The following is an 11,703-nucleotide window of genomic DNA, read 5'->3' on the forward strand; positions in this document are numbered from 1 at the left end:
TGACGTAAATTACATACCCCCTGTGGTACCAAACTTAAACTGTGCGATCATCATTGACATTGTATTATAAAGCCTGTGATGGTGTCAACGACGGTAGACGGTGTCAACAAATGTTTTTGTCTCCTAAAAAAGAAATGACAAATGACAACCTCATATGTTATTAGACACCCTGAAACCTTGGTAGGTCTCCTGACTGGAGGAAATGAAGCAAGCATATGAATTCAAACCCAATCTAAGTACTGTAAAACATGATATATTCGCGTCATGAATTTTTCGCGAATTGGAGCCGACGGCTTTTTTTGCGGCATGAAATTTTCGCGAAATGCCACTGGCATTCAATGCATATAGTGTAGACAAGAATTTTCGCGTGCATTTTAATTTCGCGAATCTTGGCGCTCGCGAAATTTGCGAAATTAAAATGCACGCGAACATTTCTCGTTTTACAGTATGTAGCAAGCGACTGTTTGGATACATGGTGATCACATACAGGATGCATATACTGTCAAGCCTGTCTATAGCAGCCACCCAGGGGAGACGAAAAAAATGGCCCTTATAGACAGGTGGCTGCTATTGCCAGGTTCTTTAACATGCTCTTTCTCTTGGAGGGAATTGTTTTTAGTGGTCGTGTATGGCAGGTGGCCGCTATAAACCGATGGTTGATAAGATGGGTTTAACTGTATGTGTCTACCTCCTTGGCTAATGTTCTATTAAAAGCACATGGATTTTGCTTCTGAGGAATATCTTTTATGTCTCTTTAGCATTTGCATTTACAATACTTATTGTTGTAAGCTTGTTATGAGGGATCACGCTATACACACATTCACACACTAAGTGACTCAATGAAGCTTTGATGGATGCATGGACGGTTGTTTAATCACAATTAATCGACTCAAATCAAGATGTATTTTCAGACAAGTTGCTGTTATGGTTTTGTCACCAATCTGGTTCTCCTTCAACTCTTTTCTTTCTTTTTCAAACAAAGCTAAATGTTATTTTTTATTGTTGTTGTGCCTTGCTAACAAAGCAACATAACGTATAACAATTTCGCGCAACATAGTAACTCATTGTAACATTCATAAAGCTTAATACGTCACAATATAAAAGGGCGCATATATATACACATCACAATCCTATATACAACGTCATCATCATTACATTTAAATTTTTCTTTATCACTGAACAGCAAGAGGGATCACTATGTGCCCAGCACTGTTTGAACTCCCTGTTGCAAGGTGAGATTTGCTGTTGATATTTATTTGGAAAAAATATATATCGTCGCTGGGGTGACAAGACCTCGTATCTACAAAATGTCAAATGTTCAGGAGAGCCATAAAACATGGCGGCCAAGGCAATAGCAGTGAATGGGATAAACTTTCCTTTCACATGCCGTGGTGACTTCATTCTTGGAGTAAGTCAGTTGGGATTTGGCCCGGACATCACATAACCCATTATTTTACCATTAATCCAAAAAAGTCATTTTCACCAAAATTGCAGATACAAGGTCTTGTCACCCCAGCGACGATATATTGTTTAGCTTGTTTTATCAACATGGTATTTCCCTGTATCTGGTAAAACATAAGGTGCTCACCAAATGTGGGTTGTTAATGTTACTTTGTTTGTTTGTTTTGTTTTGTTTTTGTTCTTGCAATCTGGGACTGCAGTGGTCCAAGCCAACAAGCTTAGATTTATATGAAATAGAATATCTATTGTTACATACAAATGAAAAGCTTAATTTTGTCTGTTACAAATACTTCTTTTTCTCCTACTACGAATGCTTATAGTATTACTACTACTACCCAGAATAATAATATCAATGATAATTACCATGATGACAATGATATTGTTAATCAACTAGTGGGTTCATAATACATGGATTTTTTATTTTTGAATGTCTTACATTTAGAATTGTGACTACGATATCCTTTTCTTTTTTGGCTATATAATGCTCGTCCAGGTCCATACTTTTCAGCAGTTGATTTGGCCTCCATTGCCCAGGATCTTGATGATGCAGAAAAAGACAGGATGGCGGAGGGGGATGTCAATTCACCGGAGTACCTCAGATTTCTTCAAGTGAGTTTTTATATTTCGCATTGATTTTCATTTTATTCTAAATTTTGAATCATTACACACTTTCCAAAGAGAGTAACAACACTTTTTTTTTCCCCGATGGTGAGTGGGAGGTATATTCATGATTGTGCTCCCATCTTGCATTAAACTTGGGCAAACCCATTCAGAGATAGAATACTAAGTAAAATTTTCTAGGGTCATACTGGCTAAATGTTGCATTTAGATATAACTTTGACATATGCATTGCAATTCATGTCATCAGTTTTGTCAATAACTGTCAACAGTACATAGAATGTTTTGAGTAAATGAATGATATATATATTTCAGTCCTGGCAACTTTCCATGGTTTTGTTAATGTGATATCCGATGATAAGAAGTGGTCAATTTGTTACTGTTGTCATTTCTTTGTTACGATATGGATGATTGGTCTTCAATTTCTTGTCTTACCTTTTGGGGTTTGTGTGTATCTTGCAGCAACCATCGGCCAACATGGATGACAGTGGCTTTTTCTCTGTTCAGGTGATCAGCCGTGCACTGTCTGTATGGGAGCTCGGCCTTGTCCCAATAGGTAGCTCAGAGGCAGGTGGTGCTTTTGACCACCCTGGGTAGGTTTGGGTTGTATATTATTTCAAGTGCAAGGCAGACGTGTGATTGTGTTTTAAAAATGAAGGCAATGATTAATGCATGTAATTTGATATTAGTTTTCAAATTGCTGATGTTTTTTTTGTTTGTAGGGGATCATTTCCAACAAGCCTCTTGTGTGCTTTTTGTGATCCCTCCATTCAAAATGTATAGATTGTACCAAGACAATTCTATTTTGATTTTTGTAGATGTTATGTTTTGAAATGGATATTGCTATCATTTGTGCTTTTTTATGTAAAAACATGCATACTGTCAACAAACATTTTGGATAAATAGATGATGTGCTGTGTAAGATTCATTGAAATGGTTTTGCCAGATGGTGTATACCCGGTAAGCACTAGACTGTTGACATTCTGATGTTTTTTGATGTTTTTTGTTTTGTTTTGTTTTATTTTGTTTTGGTTTTTTTTAGCAACAGAACATAAACATAAATAAAAGTGTGACCCTGCAGCTCTTTACCTCTACTTCTCTCTCTCTCAACACAGGAGGGAATTGGCATTTATATGTAACTTCCGTGAGCACTGGCTGACAATCCGGAAACTGGGCCACCAGTGGTTCAACCTCAACTCTCTTCTGACTGGTCCAGAGCTCATATCAGACACCTACCTGAGCATGTTTCTAGCACAACTGCAGCGGGATGGTAATTGGCACTTTGTGATACACCATAGCCTCTTCATACATAGAAAGACACTTCATGTTGATGTCCCAAATGCAATCATAAATTCACCGCAGCAACTCAGGCACTGTTGTAAAGGGTATCGATTGACAAGGACTTTGTCTCTGCCGTGTGACATAAACCAATCACAAACATATATCACATTTATTTTTTATCTCTGAAATTCCTACCGATTCCACAAAAGAATGACATTTGTGCTGTCCTTTGCCATGTTGACGCTCTGTAATGATACATCATACAATGCAATTGATGTAACATAGAGCATTTGCTGGCCCCTGTATGTTTCTAGGCGCAACCACCTTGTGTGCATTTGTAATGATATAGCTGTATGCGTGCATGCAGCGGATGCTTTATTATGATTGATGCAGTGGACCCAATAATCAAGAACCAATAAGCATTGAGCATTCAATGATCATTAAAGTGCAAGAAGTCGTGCACAGGATTTATATGATCGATAACTTCCATTCCGCCATTAATTAGTTCTTGGTTTTCTCCTCACAGAAATGATAGCTTTGTTGTAGATGTTTCATTGGCATGTGTTTGAAAGCAAAAAACAAAACAGAACAAAGCAACAACAAAAACAAAACAAAACAAAACAATACAATACAATACAATACAATACAATACAATACAAACAAAACACAAAACAAAACTAGATAAATGAAAGGTTGTGTGGATGCCATTGCTTTGTACAATAAGACAATAACAGTTCACCCGAAATGACTGATTGGTAAAGTGTGTGTTCTGGCAATGGCACTATTTTGCTGGTCCCAATATATATATGCTCTGTTGTCTATGCTTTTTCAAAGGGTACTCAATATTTGTGGTTCGTGGCAAGCTGCCTGAATGCGAGGCAGACCAGCTGCTGGCCCTCATTCCAGCCGTCCAGACAGAAAGACCAAAGCTACTAACAGACCAGGAGCAATCTTCGTCGTCTGGTGGCAGGACAACATCTTCCACTTCCTCGTCCACTGGTGTGGGTGTGACCCAAGATGACCTGCAGAGGGCGCTGGCTGCCAGCAGGAACTCCCTCACCAGAAAGGAGGAAGAAGAGAACACTCTACAAGAGGCAATCCAATTGAGTTTACAAGGTGATTAAAACATGTGAAATTGGATCAGGAAGAATGTTTTTGATGGTGCAATACTTATTGATTGTGCTGGCTAGTGAGTTTTTATGCAAGCAAGGTAGATGATGCGGTTAGGCGATGCTGGAGTGAATGTGAATATTTAAGTCATTTTGAACAGAAATGATCCTCTTCAGTTTTCTGTGTAAAGTTAAGGACTTTTCAACTCGTTTGACTGAAAATCGATACTGTCCAACCTGCTTCACAGCAGATTTTAATGTCACGGAAACATGATGATATGAAGAAAATATAAAGAGAATCCCTTAAATTCAATTTTTCATGGCAACTACACATTCCTTCAACTTGTTGCTGACATACGTTATGGGTAACATTAATCCCTGTGCCTTGTGAAAGAGTTGAGTCAGGTGCTCATTTGTAATTCTACAAAAATGAACATCAAACATGTTTTCTTCATGCTGTTGCCCTTTTGTTACATCACAAATTGTTGTAGTGTTATGAAGCATTGACTGCACATGAAATCAATCAAAACTTGAAAATTCATAACTTTTGAACAGATTGTCCAATTTTCCTTGAACTTCACTGATGTGTGCTTCTAATATTTCTGCATTCTGCAAATGCACACACTATCTGGGGTAAATTCCCCTTAAACATGCTGAACTTTTGCCAGGTTTCTCACTTTTGTTTTCATTTAGTTCATTTATCTATGTTTTTTTTTTAGTTGATGAAATGGGACTTTGATTATTCACACATACGCACATGCACACACACACAAACAATTCATGCAATAACTTTTAAGCATAATTATGTTTGTTCAGTCATTGCATTGCCACCCCAGCCATGGAAACAAGTGCATTGCATTAAACTGATAGATAAGACATTATGTATATCTGCATGAAATTTTTACTTGCCTTAACAAATTTGCAGCACTGTACTTCCTTGTATGGGGGTAGCTGTGTGGCAGTGCTGTTTCGTACCCATTCACACTCTTCCAGTGAATTTCACAAACAAAATGGGATTTGACTCATTTGTTGGTTTATATTTCCATCGACTTTGATGGAGCAGGAACCCAAGTTGCTGCCACCAGTGAGACGCCTGTTGATATTGACGAAGTGAGGAGGAGAAGAGAGGCATACTTTAACAGGTAACTTTATTTTAGAAATGAGTGAACAGATACATAGACTTAACTATTCATTCTTGTATTTGATGAGAGTAAACAAGCAAAGCAAAGCCAAACTATGGCCAAACAACAACAAAATTAGTGAAATCTCTGCAAGATTGCAATTGATTTATATTCCTATTTTTTTTGTTTTTGTTTCAGTGTGAATAGGATTCTCAAAATGCATTTTTTTTTTTCAAAAGATAAGTTTCTTCAAAAGTAGACAGCAATTTATGTCCAACCTTGCAGTGAAACGTTATATGATATACCAAATGAAATCAAATCGTATGTCAGTTGGAATTTAGCTCAAATGTTGTTCTAATTTGAAGAAGAAAGTGTTAAATAATTAGAAAAGTGCATTTAAGTTTTGACATTTTTTCTATAGTAGCAAATACATGTACTTCATATCGGTAGTTTGAGAGGTAGGATCCATTAGATTTCTTTTGGAGTTTGTGTGATTTATGTTGGTAGAATTGACTCCACGTACCCAATCCTTGCTGTCACCCATTGAATGGTCAGATGTATTTACCTTCTTGCATCCTCCATTGCAGACAAGCGACATCACAGCCTTCACAGGGGTCATCGTCAGGTCAAACCCAGGCTGCCGAGTCAAGAGTCACCCCAACATTGCAGTGTTCTTCAGCTGCCAAAGACTGCCCCAGTGAAAGACTGCAAGGCAACACCAACAGCTCGGCCAAGGCGGCCGAGCAGTCTTGTGTGCCAGGCACTAGGACGGACATGGTCGAAAACACTGCCCTTGACTCAACGGCAGGGGAGGATGAAGATTTAACAGAGTCTGCCATGTTGGAGGCTGCAATTAAAATGTCCATGGAATCTGTGGAGCAGAAGACGTGAAGAGTTTGCATGGACACAGAATCTGACATTTTAGCTTCACTTCCTCTGTGTTTGTTTGTTTGTTTGTTTGTGTGTTAGTTCATCTGTCTGTATGTTTTTTTTTAAAAGCAATCTGTTTAGTGATTGCGAATGATCTGTTAGGTCGATGGAAATCTTCCAGCATTGATGCAATTCTTTCTGGTAGTTTCTCCTTTTCTTGAGAGAGACAGAGATAGGGAAAGATTATAAGAGAGAAAGAGGAGAGCGAAGGGAAATGAAGTTGAGAGTGAGAGATTGTGTATGTGAGAGAAAGAGATTTATGAAATTCTCCTTTAGTGTGCATGGCCTCTCTAAGAGTGTCCATCGATTAGTTTTTGTTTTGTTTTGTTTGATTTTGTACCTGTTGTGCAAAAGCAGAAAGCAGATAATTCAGGTGAGGTGTCCCTGCGTAGGATAATTCAAAATAAAGCTAATCAAATAGTTCGCTGCTGCACAGACGGGTATAACTAGTGCAGGAAAAGCATCACAAAAACATAACATGTGCAAGCTCTTAATTCATGTGAAGGAGAAGCAAGTGAAAAAAGTGATCATGTCTGGAAACATACGTGAAGAACTATGCCCTACCATAAAAAAAACTAAAAACAAAACCAGGCTTTAATATACAGCACTGTTCTCTGTTCTCTCATACAAGTAAAACATACTTTTTTCCTTTTTCCTTTTTTTTAATAAATATTTCAAGTCATTGATATGTCAAGATGTATTGCAGTGGCATTGTGGGAAGCATACTGAAATCAGTTTACACAAAGTGTCATGATAGATTGGAAAGTGTAGGACAGTTGCCATTATTCTGCATTTGTAAGTACTGTAAAAGTGGAAATTTTTGTGCATTTTGTGCAACCAGAACCTAGCACAAAAATAGGAGTATGCAAATATTTTTGCGTGCCATAGTTTCAGTAATTAATGTCCTGATACCGCGGAATTAGAAACACACAAAATTCATCTTGCCCTGCTGAGCACGAAAAATTTTGCAAAAAGATCCACCTTTTGCAGTAATTTGCTCAAACTTAAGCCTTTTTTGTTACATGATACTTTCTCTCATCTGGTTGTGAAGGAAATATGATGTTTGGCAGGTAGATGCATACATATGTATACATTAATCAATTGATTAATCAGTGTATTTATGTATTTATTTATTTATTCATTCATTTATTTGTGTATTTATTTGTTTATTCGTTTACTGTTAGTTTTCAAGATACTTGCAGTTTCTCAAAAAAAAGTTCACAGCCATTATCTCTCCTTTTTATACAAGGCATCATTAAAAACTATGAAGCATTGCTTGTTACAGGAATGCACCTATGTGTATGTATATACTTAATAATGGATCATTACTGAAATCTTGCAGTGACATTATCATACTCTCACAAATATTTTTCTCAGTCTTTCAAATGCAAACTCTAGTACTGTCGCAAAAGTGGAAGAAGGGAGCAGTGTTAAGACTTTTTTTTTAAAATTGCCAAAACTATTGTTGAGTTTACTGGATTTGATGGAGCACTCAATCTTTACCATTGCTTCACAATTATTGTGATTTGAATCTATCAGAACCTACTTGTTGACCAATCTCTGCCATCCAGTCCCTGGCTGTCAGTAATTGATATTAAGACTGTGTGTGTGTGTGTGTGTGTGTGTGTGTGTGTGTGTGTGTGTGTGTGTGTGTTTCAGGATTGTGTTCAGAATGGCAAGTAAACCACAACTCCTGTCCAATTATTGTATCTCTTAGTATTGATGCGATGCACATAAAACTGTAAGGATGCATCACCAGCCAACACGGAAAAAGCATAAACCATTTTAGGCACTTGCTTTTCTCATTTTAAAGGGAATCTGACCAAGGATTGGTAGCTCTACTAGACAGTGTGACATGTCTATCTTGGCCATTGTACTACATGCAGCCTGATGTTCATAACTGTATAATTAAAATAAGTATAACCAGACATTATCTTATCCTTATTATCATTATTTTTTTTTCTTTGTAAGGTGAAGGGGGGGGGGGGGGGGGTCAAAGGTTAAGAGGCATTTACACTAAAGTACTTAATGGCACCATAAATATGTGCACGTTTGCTGCAGTCCCCGACACAAAGTGATGAACTGAAGATTAGAGTTGTCCAGGATAATGTGTTTTGACTTTGCAATGCCAAGCATTTTTGTTGTTGTTGTTGTTTATTTGATTGTTTGTTTGTTTGTTTGTCTGTTTTTTTAACACCAAAGTTGGGAAATTTTGCTTTTGGCCCTCTTTGAAGAAATAAATGACCAATTTTAGGTGTATATGACTATAATATATCAACGTTTCTATAGGATGATTAATTATGGACAGGAAGAAATTATTCAAATTGAAATAATGCTGTTCTGAGAACCGTGTCCTGTCAAACATACACTTGTAAGTCCTTTACATACATTTCAATCCAGAAGTGAATTGTAGTTTGATCACTCCCGTGTAGCGTCAAGGCTGAATGAAGTCTTAGCAGTTATTTAAAGCTGGATTGGTTTTAAAGTGTGTTTCCTTTGTGCACAGTTTTTGGACTATCAATCATGAAAAGTCATAGGTAGTATGGTAAACATGCCATGTATTTTGACATCATTACAGTAATGGTGGTAAGCACTAAATTTGGTATTTGATCATAAAGAAGTCTGAATTGATCTTTTGCTTTTTACTTGCATTTGAGAAATCTCAAGAAGTAAAGATTGAAAACAGCAACAACAAGCCAACCCACACATGCAGCTGCAAAGCTATGTGGAGAATTTGCTCTTCAAAGTGAAGCGTTCATCTCATGAAACACTCGGCAAAGTGGTCCCAGCAGCTGTTCATGGAGTTGTCATACCTTTCATGCACAGTGCACCATTAAACATACAGGTGTTTCTAAGGTTTACTGATTGTTTGATGCAGTAAAGATAAAGGAAGTGCACATTATAATAACAGGCTGTGATCAATACTTGTACAGGAGAATGAACCTCTTTTGTCAGCCTAGCCTTGTATTCAATCACCACAGAATAGAGTGTAATGCACCTTTTTGTTCAAGTTGAATTTAGTAACAGAATGAAATCGAGTTTTAACCAAAATGGTTGGAAGGTTCATGGTGATGGGATGTGAAAAAAATTAAGAGGTTTTATTTGATTATTCTACCATTTTCCTTAAAACTCCCCCGCTGTAAAGAAAACAACAATACGAACAATCGAAATAGAAAAGAAAACAAACCTGTGTAAAAAACAAGCAAGTTATCATGTGGCCAGTGACAATACAAAGACAACCGCCAAGTCATTGCGAGGTTATTTCAACTCTTCAATGATATGATGGCAGAGAAATCTAGTGAGACATCTTTAAAAAAAAAAATTTACCTGATAAGTAGTTTAAAAAAAAAGAGATATTTAGTGAAGATTTGTGTGCATGACAGTGACAGATTTAAGAGGAAATGACATCACCTCATCACATTTAAATGCTGTGATTGGGACCAATAGCACTGCAGCAGTGTTTCATCATTTTGTGAAAATGTGTTAAACATGTAAAATTCCATAACTAAGTATGGTTTTACTTTGTGTCTCACTTATGTATGACTGCCCAGCTTAAAACCAACAAAAAAGTACCATATTAGGATTCTCTGTGATGGACCAAAACAGGTTGTTTGGGTTGACAGACTCATTTTTTTTAAAGTTTGACTTACCTAGGAGAGCATTATTTTTTTACCCTATGTCAAAATTTGGCAGCTGAAAAAAAAACCGAAATCAAGATACTAACAGTTTTTCTGGACCATATTTTTGTGGACAGGTGCTGCTTTCACTGTAAAATAGAACATGCATGTTTACACTGATACTCCTGCACAGCATGCCTGGGTGACCCTAATCTTTAAATCCTCTTTCTCCCTTTTCTATGAAACTGCATCTCCTAACTCTCTCTAATTTCAACCACTTTTTGAATTGGTTAGGATGGTAAAATTTTTACACTTTATACAGTATATCATTATAAACCTTAGAGCTGGTATACTCTTTCAATCTATGTAGAGAGTGGAAATTTATTTTGGCCTACTTTTTGTGGGTTTTGAGCTGGGTGGTCACATATGATACTTCGACGATTCTGACTTTATCCTGTTTACTGAATTCAAGTCAAATTGAGCAGGCTAAAGTGATATCTCACTATAATGTGCAGACAATGTTAAAAAAATAATTATAAATTCAGACTATCACTTGTGTCCAGTGCCTTGGGGTCACTGAATCTAAATGTGCTTTTTATTTGTTTGTCTATCGACAAGTTGGTGTTGTTTCTTGTATCACTTGTTGGAATTGAATGGAATTGCAGAAGAATGCAAATGAAGGCCAAAGTGCAACCAGAAAATTTCATGATGTCTCCTTCCTTCTTGGTATGGTTAACTTCATGAATATTTCTGTTTTGATTTCTTTTTTTTCTACTTAATCTTGAATTTCATTCATTGATATACTTATATGATACATTCCACTTCAATGTATACATGTACCAAACAAATATACAAATTGTAACATCTCATGTCAAAGAATACAATAAACAATGTTAATAGAATGTATTATACAATCCATAACTCCCCTCCCATCCAAATTTACATCTGCTACCAATCTAAACATTAATGATAATTTTGCTGTCAAAAGGATTAGTGCATGATTTCATTGATGAAAATGTGCAGATATATGAATTATTCCTTTTCAAACAATTTTGCAGACACAGCAGTAAACAAATTGTATGGCCAAAAAATCATCACTAACGACAAGCCAAACAAAAATTTCTTCCTTTCATTGTATACATTGTATTGTTAAAAAGAATCGTATAGTTTTGGCTGAGACCTAACTTCAGGTTTCTAACATTGTTTGGTGAGATAATGAGAAACGTCTTATGAAATATAAAAGATCGCTTTTGTTTTACTTTTTTTAATGTCCCAGCTATTACAAAACCGAATTTCATCCAATAAACTTTGAATTCCTCTTAGAATGGTATGCTCTGTATTATTTCATAAGTGGTTTCTTCATATCTTGCAGATAAGTTAAAAGCCCAATCGTCATCTACACCAATACTATACCATCCCTACCACCCTTCACACACACATGCATAAAAGACATTAAGATATTCTAAATCCCAGACTTTTGTACAGTTTTGTACAGTAATCAAAGTGACAAATAGAATGTAAACGTTAAGATATATGTATATATATACACGTATATATATATATATA

General features: G+C 36.5%; 1 protein-coding gene across 2 annotated transcripts; it reads left to right on the forward strand.

Annotated features, from left to right (window-relative positions):
* The first annotated feature begins 998 nt into the window (after positions 1–998).
* Positions 999–7,285, forward strand: LOC139718195 (ataxin-3-like). 2 transcript variants are annotated; one of them, XM_071629675.1, is made up of 7 exons: positions 999–1,232; positions 1,955–2,070; positions 2,542–2,672; positions 3,195–3,349; positions 4,195–4,476; positions 5,533–5,611; positions 6,178–7,285. In XM_071629675.1, exons 2-7 carry the CDS (start codon positions 2,023–2,025, stop codon positions 6,479–6,481), a joined length of 999 nt encoding a protein of 332 aa, XP_071485776.1. In that variant the 5' UTR covers positions 999–1,232; positions 1,955–2,022; the 3' UTR covers positions 6,482–7,285. The 2 variants fall into 2 exon arrangements, with proteins under 2 accessions (XP_071485776.1, XP_071485777.1); XM_071629676.1 differs by lacking the exon at positions 999–1,232 and having other exon boundaries at positions 1,906–2,070.
* The last annotated feature ends 4,418 nt before the right edge of the window (positions 7,286–11,703 follow it).

This window comes from Diadema antillarum, unplaced genomic scaffold (assembly GCF_040938485.1).
Source record: "Diadema antillarum isolate AM-2024a unplaced genomic scaffold, OU_Dant_1.0 scf00000091, whole genome shotgun sequence".
Lineage (NCBI taxonomy): Eukaryota > Metazoa > Echinodermata > Echinoidea > Diadematoida > Diadematidae > Diadema > Diadema antillarum.